The sequence below is a fragment of the Pelodiscus sinensis genome, chromosome 20 (assembly GCF_049634645.1).
Source record: "Pelodiscus sinensis isolate JC-2024 chromosome 20, ASM4963464v1, whole genome shotgun sequence".
Lineage (NCBI taxonomy): Eukaryota > Metazoa > Chordata > Testudines > Trionychidae > Pelodiscus > Pelodiscus sinensis.
The window spans coordinates 26,679,766-26,707,124 of record NC_134730.1 but is presented as its reverse complement, the minus strand read 5'-3'; the positions used below and the strand labels follow the sequence as shown (position 1 = coordinate 26,707,124).

The window sequence follows — 27,359 nt, the reverse complement described above, 5'->3', positions numbered from 1 at the left end:
GCAGTCTGTGTCCCTAAGGGGGATTGGTGTGTCCCTGGGGGGGAGCTGTGTGTGTCCCTAAGAGGGGGCAGTCTGTGTCCCTACGGGGGATTGGTGTGTCCCTGGGGGGGAGCTGTGTGTGTCCCTAAGAGGGGGCAGTCTGTGTCCCTACGGGGGATTGGTGTGTCCCTGGGGGGGAGCTGTGTGTGTCCCTAAGAGGGGGCAGTCTGTGTCCCTACGGGGGATTGGTGTGGCCCTGGGGGGGAGCTGTGTGTGTCCCTAAGAGGGGGCAGTGTGTGTCCCTACGGGGGATTGGTGTGTCCCTGGGGGGGAGCAGTGTGTGTCCCTAAGAGGGGGCAGTGTGTGTCCCTACGGGGGATTGGTGTGGCCCTGGGGGGGAGCTGTGTGTGTCCCTAAGAGGGGGCAGTGTGTGTCCCTACGGGGGATTGGTGTGTCCCTGGGGGGGAGCTGTGTGTGTCCCTAAGAGGGGGCAGTGTGTGTCCCTACGGGGGATTGGTGTGGCCCTGGGGGGGAGCTGTGTGTGTCCCTAAGAGGGGGCAGTGTGTGTCCCTACGGGGGATTGGTGTGGCCCTGGGGGGGAGCTGTGTGTGTCCCTAAGAGGGTGGGAGTTTTTGCGCCCAGCTGCCCTGGCAGGTTCTGCGATGGAGCCCCAGTGGGCGCTAGCATAGGGGCTTGGCCAAGGGGCTCCCCCAGCTGCTGGGCTGGGCCGGGCTCCCTTCCCCGAGGGCTCTGAGCCTGGCTGCCCATCACCCAGCGCCCTCTGCTCTCGCTCAGTGCCAGGGCCCCCGGTGGGCATCCTCTTCCCGGAAGTGAGAACCACGTCCGTCCGGCTGATCTGGCAGCCCCCCGCCGCGCCGAACGGCATCGTCCTAGGTAAGCGCTTCCCCCCGCGGGCTCGGGGCGGCCGTGCCGGTGCTGCGCTGGGAGCCCCTGGCCGGCAGCTGTTCCACGGTCGGGCAGCCGGGTGTGAGCGGGGCGGGGGGGGGGCCTCTCTGGGAAGTGTCCCACGAGGGCCCGGCGCGGCATGTTCCCGCGGGGCCCCAGCTGCTCCCCTGATACATCACCAGGCAGGAGCCAGCAACCTCGGCTCCTGGACACGCCCGAGCTGCTCCCCGATGCATCACGGAGCCAGGAGGGACACAGACTGTGCTCCAGGCAGGTGGGCGGCTGAGCGAGCTGCCGCAGGGCAGGGTACGGCAGCCGGTGCCAGCCCTGCCTGGCGCTGTGATGGGACGGGCCCAGGCCTGGGAGCCCCCAAGGGCCCGTTGTGAACGTCTCCCCCGGCCTGGCCCCCCCCCGGGCAGGCAGGGATAGGGGCACCCCCGGCACGTCTCCCCCTGCCCAGCACTCGCTGACCGTCTCTGTCACCCTTCTCCACAGCCTACCAGATCACCCACCGCCTGAACACCACCAGCGCCAACGCCGCCACCGTGGAAGTGCTCAACCCCAGCGCCCGCCAGTACACGGCCGCCGGCCTGCAGCCGGAGTCGACGTACCTCTTCCGCATCACGGCGCAGACCCGCAAAGGCTGGGGCGAGGCGGCCGAGGCGCTGGTGGTGACCACCGAGAAGAGAGGTAACCATGCGCCGGGGCTGGGGGGGCCGAGGACACCACCACCTCACAAGCCTCATGCCATGAGCCGCAGCCGCCTCACAGAGGCCTCGTGCGATGCACCACTGCCTTCTCACAGAGGCCTTGTGCGATCCACCACTGCCTTCTCACAGAGGCCTCATGCAACGCACCACTGCCTTCTCACAGAGGTCTCGTGCGACAGGCCATGACTGCCTCACAGAGGGCTCGTGCGACAGGCCACGGCTGCCTCACAGAGGGCTCGTGCGATAGGCCACGGCTGCCTCACAGAGGCCTCATAGGGCTCGTGCAATGTGCCACTGCCGCCTCACAGAGACCTCGTGCCATGTGCCGCGGCGCTGCCCTCCGAGCCAGCAGCGGGCCTGGAAGCCAGGCCCTGCCCGAGGGGAGATGGGAGCAGCCCCGAGCCCTCACGCCCCTCTCCCTCTCCTCAGACCGCCCGCAGCCCCCCAGCAAGCCCGTGGTGCAGCAGGAGGACGTGAAAGCCCGCAGCGTGCTGCTGTGCTGGGAGCCAGGCAGCGACGGCCTCTCCCCCGTGCGCTACTACACCGTGCAGACCCGCGAGCTGCCGGCGGGCGAGTGGACGCTGCACTCCGCCTCCGTCAGCCACAACGCCACCTCCTTCGTCGTGGACCGGTGAGGCGGGGCCTTGGGGTGGGGTGGGGGGAAGCGAGAGGCAGCGCGGCCTAGGGGCACTGGGCTGGGAGTCAAGAGGTCTGGCTTTTCTTCCCGCTGCTGCTGCTGACCTAAGGCCCCACTTCGTGCCTCGGTTTCCCCACCAGGAGAATGGCTTTGTGACGCCTCCTGGGCACTTTAGCTGATCTCATCCCCCCACCCCCTGGCCAGAGCAGGGCTGCTCCATTTCATACCCTGCCTCTGCTGGAAAGCTCTGGGTTCCCACAAGCCCTTGGTCCCGGAGCCCCCCAGCCATAGGCGCCAGCTCCGGGAGTGCTCCGGGGCTGGAGCACCTGGGGGGGGGGCAGGGATTAGTGGGTGCGGAGCACCCAGCAGCCAATTTCTCCCCCGGGCCTCCCTCCTGCCCAGCACTTCCGGCTAGTTTGCGGGGTCTGAGGCTCCGGGAGCGAGGGCGAGGAGGTTTGGGGGAAGGGGTAGGGCCTGGGGGTGGGGGTAGCCCCCCCACCTGCGGCTAGAAGGGAAGACAGCACCTATGCCCCCTCCTCCCCCCCCGTGCCTCACGCCCCTGCCCTGCCCCTCCCTCAGGTTGAAACCCTTCACCTCCTACAAGTTCCGCGTCAAGGCGACCAACGACATCGGGGACAGCGCGTACAGCCGCGAGTCGGAGTCGCTCACCACGCTGCAGGCCGGTCAGTGCCCTTCCCCGCCCCGGGAAGCCTGGGAGACACGGTGCCCGGAGGCTGCTGGGAGACACGGTGCCCGGAGGCTGCAGGGCGCCTGGTCTCCAGCGGCTGGGGGGGGCTGTCACGGGGGCCCCTCGTCTCACTCTGCACCTGGCCCAGTGCAGCGGGGATGCCGCCCAGGGACCGCGTGGAGGGCGGCGACCCCCTGAGCTGTCAGGGAGAGAGCCGGGGTCTGGGGCCAGCGCACCTGGGCTGGCCCGGGGGGAAGGGACCCTCCTGCCTCTCCGCTGCTCACCTGTGTTTCTTCTCCCCTCAGCCCCAGAGGAAGCCCCCACCATCCTCTCGGTCACGCCGCACACCACCACCTCCGTCCTGATCCGCTGGCAGGTACCGAGCGGCGGCGCGCCGCCCCCGACAGCCGCCCCACCCCGGCCTGGCCCTGCGGCACCACGCTGCCCTCCCCTCCCGGTCTCACTCTCTCTCCGGCCAGGCTGCCCGGCGCGGCGTCTCCCAAAGCTCCTGCCCGGTGCTGCTGGTCGGTAGAACCCAGCGGCCGGCCGCGGGGAGAGGCCAAGCAGGCTGGCTCCAGGGGGTGCTGCTGCTCCCCAGGGACCTGCAAGGGCTGGGGGTGTTGCTGGCGTCTCTCAGCCCTGATCCCTCCCCCACCCCAAGGCGGGGCTCTGAAGACCCCTCCCCGGCCTCAGGGGGCCTGCAGAGCGTGGTGGGGGGAGGGTCCAGGAGTGGCCAGCGCTGCGCAGGTTGGTGGGGAAGGCCCCCTCTCCGTGGGCTCCCCGTCCCTGACGGCACCTGCCTCTTGGCTCCTGCCCCCCCCCCGCCCCGTGCAGCCCCCCTCCGAGGACAAGATCAACGGGATCCTGCTCGGTTTCCGGATCCGCTACCGCGAGCTGGTCTCCGACGGGCCCCGCAGCTTCACCACGCGCAGCCTGGGCGGCCCTGGCGCCAAGTGGACGGAGCTCACACGTGAGTGCCTGTGCTCGGCCCTGGCGGGGCAGGAACCGCGGCCCCTGGAAACGCAGATGGGTGGGGAGGGGCGTCGGGGGGGTCCTCTCACCCCAGACCATGGGGTTCTCCAAGACCCCCAGCCCCACCCTGGGCCCTGCCTTGTAACCCCCCCGAGCGCTCTGTGCAGGAACACCGGCCGGCCGGCCCCAGGGGCTCGGGGCAGCAGGCTGAGCCCACGCCTCAGGCAGGGAGCGTGAGCGCTGATGCCAAGGGGCCGGGGCGGGGGGCTCTGGAGCAATGGGAGCCTGGCGGGAGGGACGTTGGTTGGGGGGGAGAATCCGAAATGTGTCCTGGCGCTTTTTAACCTCCCCGTTTGCCAAGTCTCTTGTTTGCTTCCCCCACGGGAACGGGGCAGCTGGGGACCCCCCAGACGCATGCGAAAGCCCCCTGACAACAGCCCCACCCCCCTGGGGGGGCTGGGCCGAGGGCTGTCAGTCATCCCGGATCCTGGCCCCGCCCCTGGCCCTGGGGGGTGCACTCCCTGGCACCGGTTCATGCCCAGGCTGCTACTCAGGGGAACAGCCCCTGGGCAAGGTGGAGGCCTATGCCCTGGTCATGCAGAAGGGGAGGGGAGGGGAGGGGCGGGCCACCCAGTGCTAGGTGGGCACCAGACCGGACTCCCTTCAGGGCAGGGGGAGGGACAGAGACCCGGCCCCCCGCGCCAGGCCGGGCCGGAGAGGCAGTCCCAAGGGCGGACCCAGGGGTGTGCACTCAGCCAGGGCACCGCCAGCCCGTCACTCCCAGGGCCCGCTGCCCGGCTCTCCCCAGCTCCCTCTCCCCTGAAGCCCTGGCCGGCAGAGACTCCCCAGCGGGCCCGCCCCCGCTAACCACGCTGCCCCTGCGCTACCCCGGGCATCCGCCCTGCTGCTCCCGGCTCCGCGGGGCGCCTGGCCTGCTTGCCCCCTCGATTGCGTCCCTCTGCGTGTGCGCCTAACCCACTGACCGCTCTCCCTGCGCTGCCTCTCCACGCCGCAGCCGGCTACGCCGTGCGGAACCTGACCGGAGCCAGCCTCACGCAGCACGAACTGGACAGTAAGTCTCCGCTGGCTGCTTCGGGCTCCTTGGCGTCTCCCCGTCCGTCTGCGTGCCGCTTTCCGCCTGGCCTCCCCACCCCCGCCGCATGCCGGGCTCGTCCGCTGGCCAGAGACCCCTGGGGGCCCCGGGGCTGAGCCCCTCCAGACCTGCGCTGGGGGAGCTCCGGGCTCTGCAGCGTCCACAGGGAGCTGCAATAGGAAATCTCTCCTGCTCCCCGTCTTGCCTTTCTGCCCTTGCATGCGCCCCAGGGAGCTGTCTCTGATTTCTCCTCTCTGCTAGAGGCCTGTGGCAGTGGGGTGGGGGGTCGGTACCGTCGGGCAGGTGGGGGCACCCCCGCGCCCCACTTTCTCTGGAAGCCAGCAGGTGCCACGGCATTGCCCGTTCGTGCCCTCACCTGGCACCAGAGCAGGGCCGCGACTTTCCTTTGGGTGGCTGCTTCCAGCCAAGTCATCCCCTGCCCCTCATGAATGCTCCTGGCGGCCCAGCTGATGGAAATGGGGACCTTTTCAGGTGTGGGAGCACTGAGGTGGCCGGCTGCTCTGTGGGGCGGGGGATTAGAAATGTGGGCAGCAGGCCAGCCCAGCAGCAGGGCTGGTATCTTCATCTTCCCAGTGGCGCCGATAAGAAGGCAGGGGGCCACTCCTCAATGTTCCCTCTGATTTTTGCCTTCCATGTGTGGAATACATTTTGTTACATGCACTGACACGTGTGGATGTGCACCACCCGTAGAAACACAGGCCATTGTGGCCACTCTGCTAATCAGCTGAGCAGTATCTGAATCTCTCCGGGTGGTTGACCAAGCACTCCGCTTACAGGGAACTCCTCGGCCCCACACATGCACCCAGGTCCTGCAGCTGAGCCCAGCCCTGCTCCTGTGCAGAGCTTGCTGGGGCTGGGGTAGGGCAGGCTTCCCGCAGGGCAGTCGTCACAGCACGGCTCGGGTCCTGTGCACACGTCCCTGCCAGGCGCCAGGCCCCTTCGCAAGGCCAAGGGCTCAGAGACAGGCCCCACCCTCCGCTGGGGATAGCCCAGCTCTGCAGCTGTCCACCCCTGGTGCAACCTTGGGTCACAGCTGTGCAAGCCATGGGGGGCGGGGTCCAGAACAGGCCAGTGAGGGCAGGACCCAGGGGAGTAGGGAGCAGGGTCCAGAACAGGCCAGTGAAGGCAGGACCCAGGGGAGTAGGGAGCAGGGTCCAGAACAGGCCAGTGAAGGCAGGACCCAGGGGAGTTGGGAACAGGGTCCAGGACAGGCTGGCAGAGCCGGGGCCCTGGGGCGCAGCAGAGCAGCCAGGGCCTTCTGGAGCCAGCGCCCCAGCCAGTGCGCCCCCGCCAGAGCCCACGTACACCCCTCTCTGCTCACGGGCGCAGGGTGCCCGGCCATGTCACTGCTCCCCATCACACCAGGGAGCGGAGCAGACCTACCAGCAGAACTGCCCTGCGGCGGGGGCATCCCAGCACCCTGCCTGGCCCTGGGGAGCAGGGAAGGGACTCATGGGGGTGATGAAACTCCCCTGCCCTGCTCTCCCTGGCACCCACGTCCCCCCCCTCTCGCCCCCTGCAGATCTGAGCAAGCACAGGCGCTACGAGATCCGCATGAGCGTGTACAACGCCGTGGGCGAGGGGCCCTCCAGCCCCCCCCAGGAGGTCTTCGTGGGCGAGGCGGGTGAGTCAGGGCTGCGCGGGCATCTCCGCGTCAAGCTCCCCCGTGGGTCACGAAGGGCCACGGCCACAGCCAGCCCTCAGCAGGGAATCCACGGGCCCAGCTGAGCTAAGGGAGTTTCCCAGAGCGGTCGCCGTTCCCTGAGCGGCAGCCGCCACGCTCCCCCGCAAGGAGCCAGGCTGGCCCGTCGTCTGAGCAGCCAAGGGCTGGGGCGCGGCGCCTGGACCCCGTGACAGCAGCACAGCGCTGCAAGAGAGGCCCCCCTGGTGTCCCCAGGCAGAGGGTGCCATCAGACGGAAGAGGGGACGTCCCCTTCTCCTGACACCCCGTCGCCGGGCCGGGGGACGGGAGCACTGGGGGGCCCTGGCGCGCTCACCCCAGCTCGCTCCGCTTTGCAGTGCCCACCGCCCCGCCGCAGAACGTGGCCGTGCAGACCTCCACGGCCACCCAGCTGGACGTCACGTGGGAGCCGCCGCCCCGGGAGGCGCAGAATGGCGACATCCAGGGCTACAAGGTACTGGCCCTGTCTCCCACTGCCTGGGCTGCATGCATGGCTGACAGTCGGCACAGCCCCTGGGAGCCCACCCCCACGCCACCCCGCTCCCTGCGGGACATGGTGCTGAGGGGCACCCCCAGAGCTCCCATTGGCTTCCCTCTAGTGCCAGCTCATTAACCCCGCTCTGCCTCAGTTTCCCTCTAATGCCAGCTCATCAACCCGGTCTGCCTCAGTTTCCCTCTGATACCAGCTCATCAACCCCGCTCTGCCTCAGTTTCCCTCTAATACCAGCTCATCAACCCTGCCTGCCTCAGTTTCCCTCTAATGCCAGCTCATCAACCCTGTCTGCCTCAGTTTCCTTCTAATACCAGCTCATCAACCCCGCTCTGCCTCAGTTCCCCTCTAATGCCAGCTCATCAACCCTGTCTGCCTCAGTTTCCCTCTGACAGCTCATCAACCCTGTCTGCCTCAGTTTCCTTCTAATACCAGCTCATCAACCCCGCTCTGCCTCAGTTCCCCTCTAATACCAGCTCATCAACCCTGTCTGCCTCAGTTTCCTTCTAATACCAGCTCATCAACCCCGCCCTGCCTCAGTTCCCCTCTAATACCAGCTCATCAACCCCGCTCTGCCTCAGTTTCCTTCTAATACCAGCTCAACAACCCCGCTCTGCCTCAGTTTCCCTCTAATGCCAACGGGGCCAGGAACAGTCCCGGGTGCGTGCCAAAGCAGGGGTGGAGTTTAACGGGTCCGTGCTGGGGGGATGCATGGGTGCTCCAGGAATATGAGGCACCGGGAGCCAGTTTGATTCGAGTCCGTCCGAGCCAGGAGGGCTCATGTCACCACCACCCCTCCTTGCTCAGTCTGTTGCCACCCTGCGCCCCTGCTCTTCCCTCCCGGGCGTGGGGGGCCGGAGCTACAGGGCAGCACCTGTCTCCAGAAGCCCCAGTAGATACACACGCAGGCACACAGCCGGTGTCTGGACACAACATCCCCCTCTTGGCAATTTGGGGTGGTGCAGCTGGCCTGCCTGGCACCCGTCTCGCAGCCGGGAAGGGGACCAGGCTGGGGCTTTCCCAGGGGCAGGAGCCCCCCTGAAATGCAGAGGAGCCGGGCTACCCCCCCCCCCGCCCCGCCCCCAGAATCAGTCACAGCTGTGGCTGTTCCCAGTGTGCTCAGCAGGTGGCGCTGTTGCCCTTCCAATCCCACACCGGCCCTTTCCTCGCCACCCTCTGGGGGGCCGGGGTGCACCCCCCAGCAGGGCCCTGCCAGATTTGGGGGCCCCTGGCATTTCCCCCGGGCCAGACTTCCCTGCCCCACACCCCGGGGCAGCTTGCAGCTTGGCCACCCGCCCCCGTGCATCGCGGTGCCCCGGAGCTGACGCTCGCTGCAGTTCGGGGCGGGGGGCCCCAGGGAGCCGCCGGCTGCGGGACGCTGGGTCAGTGACGGGGGCACAACGGGTCCGTGCCCAGGCCCTGGGGCGAGCTGGCCAGGGCCACTCCGGGCCGCAGCCATGCAGCTCGCAGGGAAGCAGAGCTGGGGAAGGTTGCGGGGGCTGGGCAGCCTCTCCCCGGATGTTCGGGTATCACCAGGGGTGACCCAGCCCGCGTTGCTGGCTCCAGAACGCGGGACGGCACAAACGCAGCCGCTGCAGGGCTTCCCCTTGGCGGGGCGGGACAGGGGGCTTCATGAAACCGGTGCCCCGTGTGGACGCGCTTGCTCCACTTCGCTTTGCAAGCGGCCCTGGCTGAAACTGATCAGGAGGCATTACGTTAAGCCCAGAAAAGCTGCTTTTAACCCACTGTTGATATCTCCCCTCCCATGGGGGGGTCGCAACTCCCCTCCCCCGGCCCTCTGCCCAGCGGGGGGTCTCTTTGGAGAGGGCACCAGCCTGGCTACGCAGCCACAGGGTCCGCATGGCCGTCGGGAGCGTTCCTCTTCCTGGCGCATCTGACCGTCTCCCGCGGAGCGATGGGGCCGGGGTCGTCCTTGGGGGTCAGGCCCCACGTCTCAGCCACCGTCCCTAGTTGCTCTGCCAGGGTCCCGCAAGGTGGCGCTCTTGGAGTCTGTATGGGGTGCCGGGAGCAGGCTGTAAGGGGCACCCCCGGGATCAGTGGGGCTAGAGCCATGTTGGCCGCCTGCCTGCACTGGGCCTGGCCTTACCCCCGTCCCCTTCTTCCCCCCAGATCTATTTCTGGGAGGCCCAGCGCCGGAACGGCACGGAGCGGGTGAAGACGCTCTTCCTCCCCGAGAACGGGGCCAAGCTGAAGAACCTCACTGGATACACCTCCTACCTCATCAGCATCTCGGCCTTCAACGCCGCCGGGGACGGGCCCCGCAGCGCCCCCGTCCGGGGCAGGACGCAGCAGGCAGGTGCGCTTCTGGCCAGGCGAGGGGGCGCCGGCCCACCCACCCGTGAGGCTGCAAACCAGGCGGGCTCCCCCAGAGTCCTTGTTCCACTGCGGGTTTGGCTGCTCGCTCCCGACCTGCATTCCTCGCCCTGCGTTATCCCGGCTGTCGCACGTCCGCTTTCTTCTGGTCTCACACCCCGTTCATCGACAGTGTCTAGCGTGCCCCGATTGAGTCGTGATGCGCCACGCCCCTGGGTCAACTGTAAGGCCCCCAAGGAGCGGGCCTTTGCCTTCTTAAGAGTCGCCCATCAACCAAACGAGGGAGGGGGGTCCGGGCCCACCCTCTCTCACAGACCCCGGCCCAGGGCCCTGACACTGGGAACCGAGCTCCCACTGGCAGCAGGCGGGAGCGTACCCCTGAACGCGCCCAGTCTCGGGCACCACAACCGTACCCTGGGCCAACCCTCAACCCTGCCACCGGGCTCCCCCTTCCCGGAGCAGCCCTCACTGCCCCTCCATCCCCCTCGACCCCGCACCTCCTCCACGTTCACCTGCCTTCCCCTGTGCCTCCCCTGTCCCGCTTTTTATTCCCCTTCACCTCCCCCTCCACAGGTGACCTCCCCCTCCCGGCGACATCCTCCCCCGCGGCCGGTTCCGGGTGCTCCCGGAGTGCCACTGCCGCTTCCGCCCGCCGTAGCTCCGCGCCTTGCCGGCCCGCCCCTTCCCCGTCAGCGTCTGGCGGCGTCTGCCTCGCCGCCGCCCGGGCCGTGTCCGCGCGTGCTCCCACCGTGGCCCTGTCCCCTTGTTGGGGTTAGTGGTGGGGTTGGCTCACCCCATCACGCCAGCCCTGCGCACTGCCGGCCCCTCGCTCTGCCTGCTAGTCCTGACCTGAGCCGAGCGGTGCTCCTGGGGGCGCAGCTTTGTGCTGTTTGCAGAGGAGGCTCTAAGCTGAGACCTGGCAGGCTTGTCCCACTGTTGGCGTGGGGCTGGGAAGCCAGGCGGGGAGGGGAGGGGAACTGCAACCGAGCGCTCCAGGTGTAGAGCCAGCGGGGAGCCCACCGGGAGAGCTGGGCTTGTCCTGGGTCGCCCCAACAGCTCTGACGCCCACGGAGGCGCTGGGCGAGGTTCCAGCCCCTCTCCCGCGGGGACGGGGCAGCGGCGGTGTCGGAGCAGCCTCCCGACACACCCTCGGGGCTGTTCTCAGCCCAGCACCGAGGAGGCTGGAAAGAATCGCCCCCGTTCTTTGTGCTGGACCTGCCCAGGTAGCTCCGGGGCTCCCTGCTGGGCCAGGCCCCCCGCGCCAAGCAATCTTTGGGGCCTCGGCCCGGTGAGCATTGTGCACCGCAGGGCTGGCCTGCCCTCGGCCTCCTTCCCCTTGACAGTCCCTGCCCCCCTGGGACGCGGGGACATGGCCCTCTGGCCCCTCTGCAGCCCGCGGGAGACTTTCCAGCCTGTTTCTCACACCTTCCCCTCTCGCCCGCCCCAGCGGTGCCGGGCGGGGCAGGAAGTGGCCTTTCCCCAAAACAACCCAGCCGTGCGAGGTGTCTTGGCTGGGCGCTTGTCGCCAGGGCGACCGGCCGGCGCTGGCGGCAGGAGGGGACATGGCCCAGGCACACCGGGCACAGAGAGGAGCCCGCCCGGCTCGTGTCTCTCGCTCTCTGGCGTTGTGGGGGGAAGAGGGGGCCCTGCAGGGTCCAGCCCCGCCGCGGGGGCGTTACTGGGGACTTGGGGATGCGTTTGGCGTTCTTGGCTCACTCGAGCCGCCCCCCTCACGGCCGGGGTCGCTCCATGGCGCCCTGCCTCAGTGTCCCCCCTCTGGCAGGCCTGTGAAGAACTCGCTTGGTCCAAAGGTACCTCCCACGACCCCCTCCCGGCCCCGGCCCCAGGCCGGCGTCTCTCCTAAGAACCCAAATGCGTCCAGGGTCTTTTGAACAAACTCGCCCGGGGGGGCTGCCTGTCTGCCTCCCGCCCCCCCAGCCTGCAGCTCTCCGTGCCCCAAGGCCTGCACAGTCGCTCCCCTGCGTGGCCAGGTCTCGTCCTCACTCTGCTGCTCCTTTTGCGCTGGGATCCCGGAGCCAGGGGGGCTCACCCTGCGGTCAGGTGGCCTTCGCGCCAGGCTCGGCCACCCGTGGGGCAGGCCCTGTTCCGCTCCCCTCTGGGGCCTGCGCAGGGGCGCTGGCGGGGGGAGGTTTGGGCAGGTCACACCCCCCCCCCCCCCGTTCCTGCTGCCGGCCAGAATCCGTCCCTTTCCCCCGGCACACGGACGCTCCTCGGGCCAGCGAGCTGCCGGGAGAGGAGCGCGGGGCCGGCAGGATCGCCCCTCGCGCACAGGGGTGTGGGGGAGTCTGCCAAGCCCCTCTGCTTTCTCCACGCAGCCCCCGGCGCCCCCAGCACCATCCGCTTCAGCGAGCTGACCACCACCTCGGTGAACGTCTCCTGGGAGCCGCCCCTGCTGCCCAATGGCGTCCTGGAAGGGTACCGGCTGGTCTATGAGCCCTGCACGCCCGTGGACGGTAAGGGGGTGGGGGTGGGAGCAGGGGGGAGAGCTGTGACCAGGAATTGAGGGCCACGGCTCCCCGGGGGGCTGGGAAGCAAAGCCGGTGACGGAGGCCGAAGGGTCCTGTGTCTAGGGGACGGGGAGGGGGAGGGGGAGGAGAGCAGTCGGGGGGGGGGGCTGGGAGCCACGTGGCCCCCTGGGTGTGGCCACCAGCCCTGCGTCCTGGCCCAGCTCCCACCTGTTCTCTTGAAAACCCTTCCCGTGTGGCTCCCCAGAGGTGGCTGCAGGAGGAGGCCAGGGAAGCCTCGGCGTGTCCCACGGGTGCGCAAGGCTGCACGGGCCTGGGCACGCCCGAAGTGTCGCCGCAGGAGCTGGGCGCGCCCGTCCCAGTGTCATGGCAAAAACAGGGCCGTGCCTTGGACAAAATGGACATTTCGGCCACTGTCCTTTTGGGGCTGAAACGGTCCAGGGACTCGGAAAAGAAACCCCGATCCAACGGGGCCGAGAGGAGAATTCGGGGGGGTGTTGAGAGGTTAAAAACATCCCGGCGCTGCCAGCTCTCGTGGGCCTTCGTTACTTCTTTAGCAAGGGCAGCACCACTTCCAGGCTCCCCCCGCTAACCCCCCCAGCTCCCACCACATTTGCTGCCCCACGGCAGTGACACGGGGGAGACCTTGGCCCCCCTCCTCTTCCCAGCACCAGCCAACAACAACTGCTCAGTGTTCCCTGCTGCCACCTGGGCTCGGGGGAGTGCAGGTCGGAGGACGTGCCGTGCAACCAGGGCTCTGGAGAGGGGCCGCAGCGACCCCGGGGGCCCGTCTCCTTTAAAGCCACGCCAGGCAGGATGCCCTTTGATCCTGCGACTCCGACTCGCTGGGCACGTGCCAGTCCCACAGGGTCAGGAAGGCTGGTGCCGGGCCAGCTAGCGCCAGGCAGCCCCAATGGGGGACCGGAGGCAGGATGCGGGACTAGCTGGCTACGTCTAGACTGGCATGATTTTCCGCAAATGCTTTTAATGGAAAAGTTTTTCTGTTAAAAGTATTTGCGGAAAAGAGCGTGTAGATTGGCACGGACGCTTTTGCGCAAAAGCACTTATTGCGGAAAAGCGTCCGTGCCAATCTAGACGCGGTTTTGCGCAAGAAAGCCCCAATCGCCATTTTCGCCAGCGGGGCTTTTTTGTGCAAAACAATTCTTCCCTGTCTACACTGGCCCTCTTGCGCATATATATTTGCACAAGAGGGCTTTTTCCCGAACGGGAGCAGCATCGTATTTGCGGAAGAGCACTGACAATCTTCCATGAGATCGTCAGTGCTCTTGCGCAAATTCAAGCGGCCAGTGTAGACAGCTGGCAAGTTTTTCCAAAAAAACGGCTTTTTTTTGCGGAAAAACTTGCCCGTCTAGACGCAGCCGCTGTGTGTTAACAGAGCCAGCCTAGCTAGTGTGATGCCCACAGGCGGAACCAAACCGGGGACCTCAGTGCTGGAGTCAAGAGCCAGCCGGTTCTCAGCCGAGGCTGCGGCACACTCATCCCCTCCCTCTGTAAGTGGTCCCGGTGCCTCTCCAGGGGCCAGCGAACCACCCCCCTCAGGCATGTGGGTCACACTGTCGCGCAGTCGAGCCGGGATCCGGTCTGCAGAGACGCTAGTCCGGAAACTGCTCCTCCACGGAGGCCAGGCGAGGTGATGCGGGCCTGGATTTCTCGCCGGCCGGGGAGGGTTGGCCACAGGGAGGGTGAGCGCCAGGGTGGCTGCCTGCCACATCCGTGCCCTTGCCCGCAGGCGTGAGTAAGATCGTGACGGTGGACGTGAAGGGGACCAGCCCCTTGTGGCTGAAGGTGAAGGACCTGGTGGAGGGCGTGACGTACCGGTTCCGGATCCGGGCCAAAACCTTCGCCTACGGGCCCGAGGTGGAGGCCAACATCACCACGGGGCCGGGAGACGGTAGGGTGCTGCCACGCAGACTCACGCGGCCTCAGGACGGGGCCCCCAGGATTCCCACCGGCAGGGCTCTCTGGGGCAGGAAGGAGTCCCCCAAAGGGCCCCAGTCGGGGTTGGACGTGGAGGGTGGAGCCATGGGGGGCTGGGGAGAGAAGCGGGCAGAGGGCCGGGCTCTCCCCCCTCCCCAAAGCGACATCAGACAAAAGCTGCGGTTTTTCTCCCCGTGACGGCGTCTTTGGCTCTGGTTTGCCAGGTGCCCCCGGGCCGCCGGGCGAGCCCTTCATCTCCCGGTACGGCTCAGCCATCACTATCCACTGGGCGAGCGGGGATCCCGGCAAGGGGCCCATCACCCGCTACGTCATCGAGGCCCGGCCCTCAGGTGCGTACGCTGCCCCTCAGCCCCCGTCCCACTCCCTGGGGGGCTCGCTCTGCTCTCCGGCCACCGCCGGCCTGGCTGGAACACAGGGCCCGGCTCTGCCCCTGCGCTTAGTCACGGCCGGGCGGGACATGGGTCGCTGGCCTGGCAGGGCCTCTGGGCCGTCTCCAGAGCCCAGCGTGGGACCAGGCCCAACGAGCCCCCCCAAGCATCTTCCTCGCCAGACAGCGCCTCCCCAAGTCCGGGCTCCTCCCCTCACTGCTGGGCTCCTCCCCTCACCGCTGGGCTCCTCCCCTCACTGCATGAGGCTCCTCCCCTCACCACTGGGCTCCTCCCCTCACTGCACGAGGCTCCTCCCCTCACCGCTGGGCTCCTCCCCTCACTGCACGAGGCTCCTCCCCTCACCGCACGGGGCTCCTCCCCTCACCGCATGGGGCTCCTCCCCTCACCACTGGGCTCCTCCCCTCACCGCTGGGCTCCTCACCTCACGGGGCTCCTCCCCTCACCACTGGGCTCCTCCCCTCACCGCACGGGGCCTCTCTCCCCCAGACGAGGGGCTATGGGACATCCTGATCAAGGACATCCCCCGGGAGGTGACGTCCTACACCTTCAGCATGGACATCCTCAAGCAAGGCGTCAGCTACGACTTCCGGGTCATCGCGGTCAACGACTACGGCTACGGGACGCCCAGCGCGCCCTCCCCTTCTGTCTCAGGTGCTGGGGCCGGGGTGGGGGGTCGTGCCCTGGCTGCTCTCCTGGCCTGTCTATGGGGCCGCTGTGCCAGGAAGGGGAATTCGGCCATGGGGAGGCAGGGATCTCCTCCCTCACCTTGCCCCCTTCCAGTGTGCCCCCTCCCTGCAGGCCAGTCCTGTCCCCCTCCTCCCCTCCCCCCCCCCCCCGCGTCCCCTGGCTGGAGAGGGGTAGAGAGATCTGGCAGTGGGGGAGCCAGCAGCGGGGGGGGGGCAGTGGATGCTGGCGGCAGGGGCCGTGGGCTGGGGGGGGCGCTCATCGGAGGTAGTGTTAAAGGGCACTAAGGGGGTGATAGGAGGGGAGGGGGAATCTCTCCATCTGCACTGGCAGCAGCTTCCTTGGAAACAAGAAAACGCTCGGCGGCTCGGCCCGGCTGCCTGGAGAGCCAGCCACCAAAACGGGGCAGATCCAGCCAGGGCACTCAGCTGCCTCATATTGTGATTCCCCTTCCTGCCCCACACTCACTCCTGCCCCTGCCAGCCCAGCCCAGGGCTCCCCCCAGCTCTGCCGGTGCCCCGAGCTGTCGGCCCCCCCAGTCGAAGCGGCTCCATTGTTTGCGCCTCTATTGGGGGTCTCCTGGGACCAGAGGAACGGTCCCTGGGATGGGCCGGGTCCTGCCCCAGGGCACACCCAAGGCCCCGGGGCCCGCCAGCGCCCAGGACACGCTGGGGCTGAGCCGGATGGGCAGGCAGGCACTGACTCTGCTGGCCACGCTGCCTTCCAGCCCAGAAAGCCAACCCCTTCTACGAGGAGTGGTGGTTCCTGGTGGTCATCGCCTTGGTCGGGCTCATCTTCATCCTCTTGCTGGTCTTCGTCCTCATCATCCGCGGGCAGAGCAAGAAGTATGCCAAGAAGTCAGACTCAGGTGAGTGTCACCCCCCCCCGGGGGGTGCTCCCTTGCCTGCCCCACCCACGGAGGCTGCGGTGTGGGAGGAGCGCCCGGGCCCCCGGCAGGCCGCCCGGTGCCAGGAACAAGGGGGACAGGCTCCAAGCTACAATCCTGTTGAAGAGACGGGGGCCGCGCGGGGCGCCAGAGCCTGCCTGCAGGAGGGGAGGGCCGTGGAGGGCGGCGGGCAGCCTGGCCCTGTCTGCAGCTTGCCAACGGCGCCTCCGCATGGCCAGGAAGGATCAGGCTGGGGTGGGCGGGGCTTGGCTCCAGGGGCAGGGCTGGGGCTTGCCTGACCCAGCTGAGCCTTCCCGCGGTGCCCATGGGGCCTGGCTGAAGACATGCTGCCTGGACCTGCCTGCCTGGATCCATGTAGCTGGTGGGCAGGCCCCTCTCTGCGCCCCTCACACCAGTGCCAGGATGGGAGGTGGCTTGGTCAGTGCCGCCACGCCCAGGGGAGCCAGCGCCGGGGTGCGCACCATGCTCCTGCGTCCCTGGGGGCAGCATGCTGCCCGATCCGGCTGCCCAGGGCTTGGAGTGTCCCCAAAGGCTCCACCCAGCAGCCGGCCCATCTCACCCGGCCCTGCGCCGCGCCGGCAGGCGGCGGGTTGGGAGAGCGCGTCACTGGCCGTGCGGAGGTCCCTGGGAGCCACTGATCGAAAACGGCTGCTCTCCTGGCGAGCTGCCAGCAGCAGGACTGGCCGGGATTAGCACACGTGGCTCTGTTTTCTCACACGGGGGGGCAGCCGCCCTGCTCAGTCCATACGCTGGTGTAGCAGAGCAGGGAGAGGTGGGAGCCCGGGTTCCTGGCTTCTAGTGCTGGCGAGTCGCAGGAGAGTCACTAGGGCTGGTGCCGGGGGCTCGTGGGGACTGGAGTTAGAAGCCAAAGGGCCGATTCTCCACCATCCTGCTGCTGGGTCATTGCTCGCTCGGGGGTGTCAGGTGCCACCGCACCGTTCGCCCTGCCGGGGCCGGGGGCCGGGGGCCGCTTTGGCTGGGAGGCAGGGGGCAGGTGAGCCCCAAGGGGACTAGCGCCGGGCAGCTTGTGCAGCTGTTGGCTCTGGAACCCTGTGCCCAACCCAGCACTGGCTCTGCAGGGCTCTCCAAGCGCTCGACGGACATTGACGAGCCGATGGGGGACATCAGGAGGCATCGGGGAGGGGAAAAGCCAGACACGAGCAGCATGGTGCCGTGCCCCCGGGAGCCGCTGGCAGAGCCGGGGTGCAGATCTCCTGATGCTCAGGGCCTGCTCCCCCCTCGCTGGGCACAGCGCGCCATTAGCCCCTGGTCTGCTTGAGGGTGTCGTGCCGGGCGGGACCGTGCCGCGCTCGCAGCGGGACAAACATGTCTGGTCCGACACCGCGGTGAGACCGATGCACCGGCCTTGTGGTCCGCGCCTCACTCCTCCAGCTGCGCGGAGGGCTGGGCCAGCCCGGGCAGCTCTGCGTGTCCCATGCCCCCGGGCACCTGTGAAGAGCAGCACCCCAGTGTTGAGCCCCACGGAGGCGCCTCAGCCCTGGCACCGAAGGCTGGCTGGCGGGAGGGGACGGGGGGGGACTCTGCCCTCGGAGCCCTCTCAGCCCCGTTCAAAGCTGTGGTTGTCACCAGAGCAAGTGATGAGACACGGCAGGTGAAGGCTGGGCGTGGTGCCCACGTGCCGGGCGTGGAGCGTGCTGTGTATGGGCCCGTGACGGTGCGTCGGGGAGCCCCCTGGTCCTGCACCCCTGCAGCAGCAAGATGAGACTCTGCCCGCCAGTAGAACAGAGAGGGGTTTATTGCTCCTCCAGGATACAGCCCAGCACAGACGTGATGTGGCTACAGGAGTCAGGGCCAGGCAGCCTCAGACCCCTTGGGATAGGGGTCCACCGGCCCCTGAACCCCCAGTACTCAGCTTAGTCTCTTCTCTTCGGCTTCGTCTAGATTGGCAAGATTTTGTGCAAAACCTTGCCAGCTGTCTACACTGGCCGCTTGAATTTGCGCAAGAGCCCTGACGATCTCGTGAGATTGTCAGTGTTCTTGTGCAACTACGTTGACACTCCCGCTTGGGCAAAAGCCCTCTTGTGCAAGTGGCCGTCTCCGCCTCCCTTCCTTTGTCTCTCCCCCTGGAAAGAGCCTTGTTACCTGCCCAGGTTGGGCCTTGGTGTCTGGGCCAATCCACATGTGGGTGAGTCAGTGGGAATCGCACCCCACGGCGCGGGGGGACCCCGCGTTACAGAGCAGACAGCCCCCCGCTACGTCACAGGTGCCCACAGACGGAGCGTGCCGGGCATGGTGCCCACAGGCGGAGCCAAAGCTGTCTTATGCCCATGCACCTAGAAGTTATTGGCCTGGGGAACCCCTGGCTACAGTTCCCCTACCTGCTCCCCCTTTCTCCATCAACTTCCGGGGGAGGGGGAGGTTTCCCGTTGCTCATCGCCAGGCCTGCGGGGGCAGCAGGCTGCTCCCCAGCAAAAGTGCGAGCGGGTGGGCCCCAGCGTCCAAGCTGGCCCCGTAGCCGGATGTGAAGGGCAGGTTCCCCCGGGGCTGGCTGAGGTCTCCCCTCCCGCCCCGGCAGGGAACAACTCCAAGTCGAACGCGCTGAGCCACGGCGAGATGGTGAGCCTCGACGAGGGCAGCTTCCCCGCCTTGGAGCTCAACAACCGGCGCCTCTCCGTCAAGAACTCCTTCTGCCGGAAGAACGGCATCTACACCAGGTACCGGGCGGGGGGCGGGGCGGGGGCCGAGCTCTGGGCTCCGTGTGTCCCACCCGAGGTCTGGGGCCAGCTCCCGCGCCCACCCTGGGTGTGAGCCGCTGGGCCCCACCGGCGGGTTCCTGGCAGCCAGCACCTTCGGATGCTCGTCAACGCCAGCCGCGCCCACAGGGGGTTCTGGGCTGGGCGGTGGAGCCGGTGGCAGCAAAGGGTCGGATGTGGCTCTGGGGCCATCGGTGCCAGTGGGGCTGTGCTGCTCAGCCCCCCGCGCGTGGCTGCCGGAGAATCTGGGTGCTGGAATGCAAAGCCAAGCCCGTCAGCATCCCGCAGGCAGCCAGCACCCCAGTCTTGCCGCTGGCTTGGGGTTGAGGGGCGTTGGCAGAGCTGGGGGAGCCCTAGGCCAGCCGGGGCACCGGCAGGGATGTCACTGTAGGAGCTTGGCCCTGTCCTGCCCCAGCGGCGTGTGCGCTGCAGCCCCAGCTCTGTCCGCTCCCGCTCCCGAGCACCCAGCCCCGCTGAGCAGAGAGCCGCCAGGGGAAAGCAGAGGGACCCGGGGCCTCGGCCCCACCGGTTGATGGCTCAGCCCCAGCCAGGCCCGCAGTGGGGAGGGTGGGGTGCCAGCTCCCGAGGCTCTGAACAGCCCTGCTAGCACACGGGGGAGCAGTGGGTTCAGGGGCGGCTGGGGCTCCCGCGCCAGGGCGCCCCCTTTCCGAACGACACGTAGAGCGTCCGTGTCCCTGCCGAGGTCCCCGCCGCGGCCCAGCCCCGGGAGCCTGCATTACTCCGACGAGGACGTCACCAAGTACAACGACCTCATCCCGGCCGACAGCAGCAGCCTGACGGAGAAGCCCTCCGAGATCTCCGACTCCCAGGTGAGGCCGGCCGGGGCTCTCAGCTCAGCAGGGCAGGACCAAGAGCACGTGCTGAGCCTGGCCGGAGGGTGAGGGGCGTCTGCAGGCCGAGGGGTGGGGGTCGGAGTCAGACAGGCCACCCCATACGGCCATTGCCCCTCGCACCTGCTGCCTGGGGCTCCCCAGGTTGGCTGCCCCCATCCTCCCCCCGCAATGCCCGTCCCCTCTGTCAGCAGCATCCCTCGTCCTCAGTCCCTCCCCCACCCTGTAAAGGGGTTCAGGGGCACGACAGAGAGAGGAGCGTCCCCCAGCGCACGCTGGGAGAGGGAGGAACGATACACCCCCGATTCATTCCTGGCAGAAGCCCCTTTGCAGCCTGGCGCTCCAGCCGTGGGGCGTACAGTCCTAAAGGATCCCGCCGTGGGGCGTATTCTCCTAAAGGATCCCGCCGTGGGGCGTATTCTCCTAAAGGATCCCACCATGGGGCGTATTCTCCTAAAGGATCCCGCCGTGGGGCGTATGCCCCTAAAGGATCCCGCCATGGGGCGTATTCTCCTAAAGGATCCTGCCGTGGGGCGTATGCCCCTAAAGGATCCCGCCATGGGGCGTATTCTCCTAAAGGATCCCGCCGTGGGGCGTATGCCCCTAAAGGATCCCGCCATGGGGCGTACACTCCTAAAGGATCCCACCGTGGGGCGTATTCTCCTAAAGGATCCCACCATGGGGCGTATTCTCCTAAAGGATCCCACCATGGGGCGTACACCCCTAAAGGATCCCGCCGTGGGGCGGACGCCCCTAAAGGATCCCGCCGTGGGGCGTATTCTCCTAAAGGATCCCGCCGTGGGGCGTATTCTCCTAAAGGATCCCACCATGGGGCGTATTCTCCTAAAGGATCCCGCCGTGGGGCAGACACCCCTAAAGGATCCCGCCGTGGGGTGAACGCTGTTTGCAGGCTGCCCCCGTGCATGCTGGGCAGCACCACGGCCTCAGGCAGCACCCGGTACCAACCCCCCCCCCACCTCCAAGCACCTGGGCTGTGGTTCAGCATCTCAGCTGGGCCGGACCAACACAAAACCCCTGGGCCCTGGCATGTGCCCGCGGGGCTGTTTGTTCTGCCCTCCCGGGCACAGCACCTGGGCAGGTGGCAGATGCACCCACAAGCCCCTGCTTCGCTGCTCAGACAGGCTGCCCGCGTGGCCAGCGGGTCTCTGGCGTTCCCCTTGCTGGGGGTGGGCTCGCTTAGTGGGGGTTTGAGCCTGGGTCCAGGAGGCCGGGATCAGGTTGGGCTGGGACCGACCTGCGGGCACTGCCGGATGCCGGATACACCCGGGGAAGGTACCACAGGGCCGCACCGCCGGCTCTCTCCACGCTGGTGTGTGCTGCACTGGGCCACCCCAGCTCCCTGCCAAGGGACCATCGGCTCCGGGACCCCAGGGAGGCCTGCGTCCCCGTCTGACACGCCCCCCACCCCTGCTGGGGGGTAGCTAGCATGACAGCGGGTTCTTCTCCCCCCTTCCTTAGCTGCCAAGGAGCCCTGCAGGTGAAGGGCCCCAGGACTCCGGCCGTGCGTTTCCAGGCACGGATGCTGCTGGCATTGGCCATTCACGAGGCCGGCCTAAACCAGCCCCTGTCCTGCCGTGGCCCTGGGGGCTGAGATTCAGCCGGCCCCACGGAGCCCCCGCTCCATCAGGCCGACTGAGAGTGACGGTGAGGCGGCCCCAGACCCTGCCGCTCGGCTCTCAGAGCTGCGTGCAGCCGCCCGGCCCCTGGGTGTGACGCCGGGGGGGCTGTCCAGCCATGCGGCACCTCAGGGGGCCTGGGCCTACACACCCCACTCCGGCAACGCTCTCACTCTGCGCCGGGTTCCCCTCACCGGGGCGAGGCTACGGCATCCCTGCTGAGCAAGGCTCAGGACCCGCCGGAGCCCCGGAGCAGGGGATGGTCCACGCTGAGTCGGGGGATACTCCGGAGTAGCAGGGATCTGGCTCAAGGCCCCTTTGTCCTTTCGCTCACGCTCAAGACTCCTTTCCGCGGCCGCAGCAACGGGGGTGGGACGCTGGCTCTGAGGACAGGACAACCGGCTCTTTCCTACCCCCCCTTGGGGGGCTGTGGCTGGGGGGCCATGCAGAGCGCTGGGAAGGGGAGGGGGAGCCAGAGCGGGGGGAGAGGCGGGCTGCAGGCTGCCTGAGCACCAAGCTCCCCAAGGGCACCACGAGAGGGGGGGCCCCCGAAAAGCAGGCCGCAGGGGGGTGCTGTGTAGCCCCACGCCGAGGGGAAAGCCAAAGGCTGGGTTGTTCTTCCTGCAGGAGAGATGGGGCCCAGGCGGGCGGGGCTGGTTACACGGGGCATTTGCAGCCCAGCTGGGAATTCTCAGGCGCCTTCCGTCCTGGCACAAGGCCCTTCCCATCACCTGAGCCTGGGGCACACGTGGGGTTCGGAGCCGCGGAGGGGAACCGGCGGCTGGGGGCTGCCAGCTCTCCGCGGCTTCGCAGCCCCCCCTCGCCCCGCAGTTCTGGGCCCGGCCTAGCGAATCCCCCTTCGCCCGATCGCCCTGGAGTGCCTTTGAGGAGCTGTTAAGAGCCGAGGGAGCTGAAAGCTGTCGCTTGATCGCTTTCCTGGCCTGGCCCGGCTCCTCGATGAAAGGGCCCATTGTGCCTCCCCTGAAGGAGGAAGCTGAATTCAATTATGGAAAGCAGGGGATGAGTTGAAAGGAGGGACCTGAGCCAAGCCAGCCTCTGCCTGAGCTCTCTGCTCCTCCCGGCCCTCCTCCCTGTGCCCGCTGACCAAATAGTTCAGCTGTTCCCAGGGAGGAGAGCCCTGGGCCTAGGCGCTGGGGGAGAGGTGCCGAGCCAGGGCGGGCGCTGGGAGGGGATGCTGACATGGGGTGGGTGCTGGGGGAGAGGTGCCGGGCCAGGGCGGGTGCTCAGGGGGGATGCTGGGGTGGGGTGGGTGCTGGGGGAGAGGTGCTGGGCCGGGGCAGGTGCTGGGGGGGGGGGGATGGTGGGGTGGGTGCTGGGGGAGAGGTGCTGGGCCAGGGCGGGTGCTGGGGGGGGATGCTGGGGTGGGGTGCGTGCTGGGGGAGAGGTGCCGGCCGGGGCGGGTGCTGGGGGGGGATGCTGGGGTGGGGTGGGTGCTGGGGGAGAGGTGCTGGGCCGGGGCAGGTGCTGGGGGGGGGGATGGTGGGGTGGGTGCTGGGGGAGAGGTGCTGGGCCAGGGCGGGTGCTGGGGGGGGATGCTGGGGTGGGGTGGGTGCTGGGGGAGAGGTGCCGGGCCAGGGCGGGTGCTGGGGGGTGATGCTGGGGTGGGGTGCGTGCTGGGGGAGAGGTGCCGGCCGGGGCAGGTGCTGGGGGGGGATGCTGGGGTGGGGTGGGTGCTGGGGGAGAGGTGCCGGCCGGGGCGGGTGCTGGGGGGGGGGATGCTGGGGTGGGGTGGGTGCTGGGGGAGAGGTGCCGGCCGGGGCGGGTGCTGGGGGGGGATGCTGGGGTGGGGTGGGTGCTGGGGGAGAGGTGCCGGCCGGGGCGGGTGCTGGGTCTGATCGCTGGGCTGGGCTGGGCTGGGTGCTGGGTCTGGTTGTTCTCTCCCTATCACCAGCTCCCACAGGGCCTGATTCTGACCCTCCCTCCCTTCAGTCTCTCCCCTGGGATCGCCCTGGCCTCACGCCGGTGCTCCCATGGGGGCTGCTGCTGCCCCCCCACCCTGCCCAGTTCCCTGAGCTCCCATGGGAGCTGCTGCCCCCCCCCTCCCCGCCCAGCCTGGGGCAGGTGGGTGAAGGAGTCGGGGGCAGGTCTCTGACGTCACGTAGGCTCACGGTTCCCGAGCTGCCTCTCCCAAGGCCGCCCCGGTGCCTGATGCTGGCCCCGCCCGGCAGGACCCCCCTCAGCAAGTGGCAGCTCCGTGTCCCTGCGGGCGGGCGGGCGGGGCCGGGCCTGAGGCAACCCAGCGCTCTGTCTCCGCAGGGGAGCGACAGCGAGTACGAAGTGGACCAGAACCACCAGAAGGCCCATTCCTTCGTCAACCACTACATCAGCGACCCCACCTACTACAACTCCTGGCGGCGCCAGCAGAAGGGCCTCTCGCGGGCCCAGGCCTACAGCTACACGGAGAGCGACTCGGGCGACCCCGACCACTGCCCCCTGTCCAACAGCACCAGCACCCAGCAAGGCAGCCTCTTCCGGCCCAAAGTCAGTAGGACTCCCACCCCCCAGACTCCCATCAACCCCCCCAGCCAGCAGAACACCTTGTACCGCCCCCCCAGCAGCCTGGCGCCGGGCTCCCGAGCCCCCATTGCCGGATTTTCCTCTTTCGTTTGATGGTTTCAAAAGAGAGAAAGAAAAGTGAGAAAAGGACAAAACGACCCCCCGCCCACGTTTACGCCTGGAGTGACTTTTCCCGAGGCGAAGCAGACGCCCGGCAGAGCGCGCCCGGCGCTGGCCAGCAGGAGACAAGCGGTCCCCGTTCTGTTTCTTATCATTTGCCGCTTCCAGAGGCGCGGAGAGCCCTTTGGAAGAGGAACCCCTTTGAAGGACCTTTGCAAAGGCTTGTGGGGCCGCGAGTCTGTCTGGAGGGGCCTTCTCTTCTCTGGGAGGCTGGGACACAGCGAGGCAGGTCGCAGAGTGAAGGACTGCAGCCAGGCACCCGGCCGAGGCTGGTGTCTCCACAGGACGCTGGTGTCTCCACCGGACACTGGTGTCTCCACAGGATGCTGGTGTCTCCACCGGACGCTGGTGTCTCCACCAGACGCTGGCTCTTCGCAGGCAGGTTTCCACAAGGGCCTCTGCTGACAGGACAGCCCCATTCCTTTTTGGCCAAAGCTTTCCTTGTGCGATCCCTGAGGGGCCGGCCAGCTCGCGTGCGAAGGAGCAGGGCGTGCAAGGGCCGTGGGCCAGCGTGATCGCACAAGACTTCAACCAATGAACCCCCGCCAACGGTCCTCGTCCCAGCGCTGCCGAGCCGGCCGTGGGATGGGAGCAGCGCCGCTCCTGCTCCGTGTTGGGTGGGAATGACGCCCACGGGCCCTGACTCCCCCATGGGCTGCGAGGCTACCCACTCTGCTGGCCGGTCCTGCCTCTGCCACTCTCGTCTCCTTTCCACTCACGTGGAAACGTGTGACCACGGAGCCCGTACGCGGCTGTTTCTTTGGCTGCTCTGCTGCAGGACGGGGGGGTAGAGAGCGGATTTTGGGTGGGGAGGACACTGGCGTCATGATCCGTCTTCTGAAGGAGACATCCTCTGCCCAGCCTCCTCATCCCAGGAGAGCAGCGCTGCCCGTTGGCGCGGGGACCTCTGCGGCCAAACTGCACTGCAGGGCGGGTGACCCGGGCAGGGTGGCACCTACTTTCCGTTCGCAGCAGCAGTTCATTTCTTCCGCCCTGGACCCCGCTCCGGAGACGGGAAGGAAAGGAAAATGCCCCGGGTGGTTCCGGGGAGAGGGGCGAGATGCACGTTCCGACTACAACGTGGTCCTCTCCTGGCGTGGGCCGGATGCTGCCCCTTGAACTCCAGCAGAACCCAGGGGCGGGGTCAGGGTGGTGCCGGCGGGGCGGATTGGCAGCCGCAGCCTTTTTGTGGTGTTGTACTTGAGGGCACAGGTTGGGGGGGAGGATGCGAGGGGAGGGGATCTTTGGCGGTGGTGATTTTCAGCATTGCAAAACACACACAGTGCCTACCCGTCAGCTGGATCCCGAACGTCTTCGCCATCTTCCCTTCCTCCTGGGCGCAAAATACCAGCTGGAGGGTGGAGCTGGCGCTCTCTGTGTCCTTGCCCTGCGGAGGGGCGTGGGGGTCCGGAGCTGTGACCGTGGGTGACATAGCTGCATCCATTGTGCCCCATCTGCCCTCACCCATCCTTGCACATTCTCTGCACTGTCGGGTTGACAGAGGGCTGAGCCGGGGGTGCTGGGTCCCTTGAATAAAGAATCAAGAGCACTGGAATGGGTTGTGGGGTTGTTTTGGTTTTGTTTTTTTATTTCTCTCCCCCAAAAGTAGAGAGCGCTGCTCAGGAAGAACCCTGTAACCTGCTGAACGAACATAAGAACGACCACACTGGCTAACACCAAAGTCCATCTAGCCCAGTGTGACGGACCGGGCCGGGTCTGGGCACAGCTGAGGGCGTCCGCTCAGGGCGAATTGCTCAAACTAGGGGCTCCTTATAGCCCCCAGACTGGTGACCTTTCCAAGCAGGCCACAAACCAGTGCCACCGAGTGCTTCAGCTGCCTGCCTGAAGCCTCATGAGCAAAACCCTTCTGACACCCCAGCAATATCCGTGCCCCAGATGGCCCCGGGCCTCATACACAGGTGGGGGGTCCTAGCACCCAATCCCACCTACCCCGAACAAGTTCTGTCCGGTTCCAAGAAACCAGCCACAGATCCCAAGTCAATTTACCCTCTGGATCTTACCCACAAATCACGTTGGGCCAATCCTTTAGCATCTAACATCTAAAGGTTTATTGCTACGAGAAAGAAAAGCCTGAGAGTGAGGTTGCTAAAGAATCATACATTACATGTATTGAATCTCCCAGTTCTCGATGCAGGCTCTAGCAGAGATGTCACAGCTGCTGGCTTAACAGTCCTTGTTGCTCATCCTATAGCAGGATGGATCTACTGTTCTTCCCGGCTCATGATTCCCTGCGAGGCCGCATCTGGAGTCAGAAGCAGATCTGAAGACCAATATGGAGTGGACCACATGGCCTATTTATCCTTCCTTCCTGGTCTCTCCTTGGCTGCAGCAGGTCACCGGGCCAGCATCCTATCCCTGTGTTCCCTGCTGGCCGCCCTTAGGTGTCAGCCCTCATTCTTGAGGTGTGTCCTTGGCCTATTGAGTGCCATTGTCCCACAGGGCCTCGCTAATTAGCATGTCCATAGGCCGAGCTTTGCCCAATACTCAAGCACGTTCAGAGAGACTTCCAGTCTCCATACAGATTACGGATTCCTAACTCCACACACAGACATTATACAGATCTATGAAGAGCCGATACAGAATCAGAAGAAAGTAGCTTTTGTTTGACCCCTCACATGGCCCCCTTTGTACCACTTTTGGGGCAAACACCCCCCCATGGGTGCATCAGTGACCCGGCTGCTCCCCTCACAATCCAATAACGTGACACCCAGTGTCTTGTCTTCTTTCTCTGACCAATGCCAAATGCCCCAGAGGGAGCAAACAGAAGAGGAAATCATCCAGTGATCCCTCCCTTGTCACCCATTCCCAGCTTCTGACACACAGAGGCTGAGGACACCATCCCGGCCCATCGTGGCTCACATCCATTGATGGATCTCTCCTCCATGAATCTATCTCGCTCTTTTTTGAACCCTGTTCAAGTCCTGGCCTTCACCACATCCTCTGGCGAGGAGTTCCACAGGTTGACTGTGCGCTGCATGAAGAAAAATGTCTTTTGTTTGTTTTCAACCTGCTGCCTCTTCATTTCATTGGGTGACCCCTCGTTCGTATATTGTGGGAACAAGTAAATAACTTCTCCTTATTCACTTTCTCCATACCCGTCACGATTCTATCATATCCCCCTGAGTCTCCTCTTTTCTATGCTGAAAAGTTCCAGTCTTTTTAATCTCTCTGCATATGGCAGCCGTTCCAAACCCCTCATTATTTTTGTTGCCCTTTTCTAAACTTTTTCTGAAAGGGATGGACCTGGAATCACCCTAACTGTCCCAGCTGCAGGCGTGCTCCTGCAAGGGAGAGTGATGGGGCTAAGTCGTTGTGGCCCATGGGGTCTCTCTCGCTCCTACGTTGAGGTGGGTGGAGAAGGAGTGGTGGTGTCTGGCTGACCAATGGTTATCCCAAGCGTTGGCCGGAGGGATGTGAAATGGGGACCGATGCTGCGGGTGCAGGCCAAGCCAGCCAGCACAGGGTAAAATCCCAGCACCGCTAGAGTCTCGTCTACACTCAAG

The 27,359-nt window shown here is 66.7% G+C and overlaps 1 protein-coding gene across 4 annotated transcripts in view; it reads left to right on the top strand.

Annotated features, from left to right (window-relative positions):
* SDK2 (sidekick cell adhesion molecule 2) overlaps positions 1 to 25,547 on the top strand; it is a 177,653-nt gene extending 152,106 nt beyond the window's left edge. The window contains exons 28-45 of one of the 4 annotated variants that reach the window (XM_075904029.1): positions 775 to 873; positions 1,381 to 1,575; positions 2,025 to 2,226; positions 2,812 to 2,915; positions 3,226 to 3,296; positions 3,755 to 3,890; positions 4,908 to 4,964; positions 6,529 to 6,630; positions 7,026 to 7,141; positions 9,308 to 9,494; positions 11,848 to 11,985; positions 13,748 to 13,909; positions 14,160 to 14,285; positions 14,832 to 14,996; positions 15,757 to 15,897; positions 18,473 to 18,611; positions 19,354 to 19,480; positions 23,416 to 25,547. In XM_075904029.1, coding sequence (XP_075760144.1) covers positions 775 to 873; positions 1,381 to 1,575; positions 2,025 to 2,226; positions 2,812 to 2,915; positions 3,226 to 3,296; positions 3,755 to 3,890; positions 4,908 to 4,964; positions 6,529 to 6,630; positions 7,026 to 7,141; positions 9,308 to 9,494; positions 11,848 to 11,985; positions 13,748 to 13,909; positions 14,160 to 14,285; positions 14,832 to 14,996; positions 15,757 to 15,897; positions 18,473 to 18,611; positions 19,354 to 19,480; positions 23,416 to 23,769 — 2,621 coding nt within the window. In that variant the 3' untranslated portion in view covers positions 23,770 to 25,547. The remainder of the gene's footprint in view (positions 1 to 774; positions 874 to 1,380; positions 1,576 to 2,024; positions 2,227 to 2,811; positions 2,916 to 3,225; positions 3,297 to 3,754; positions 3,891 to 4,907; positions 4,965 to 6,528; positions 6,631 to 7,025; positions 7,142 to 9,307; positions 9,495 to 11,847; positions 11,986 to 13,747; positions 13,910 to 14,159; positions 14,286 to 14,831; positions 14,997 to 15,756; positions 15,898 to 18,472; positions 18,612 to 19,353; positions 19,481 to 23,415) is intronic. The other 3 variants (XM_075904031.1, XM_075904032.1, XM_075904030.1) reach the window with 3 other exon arrangements.
* The last annotated feature ends 1,812 nt before the right edge of the window (positions 25,548 to 27,359 follow it).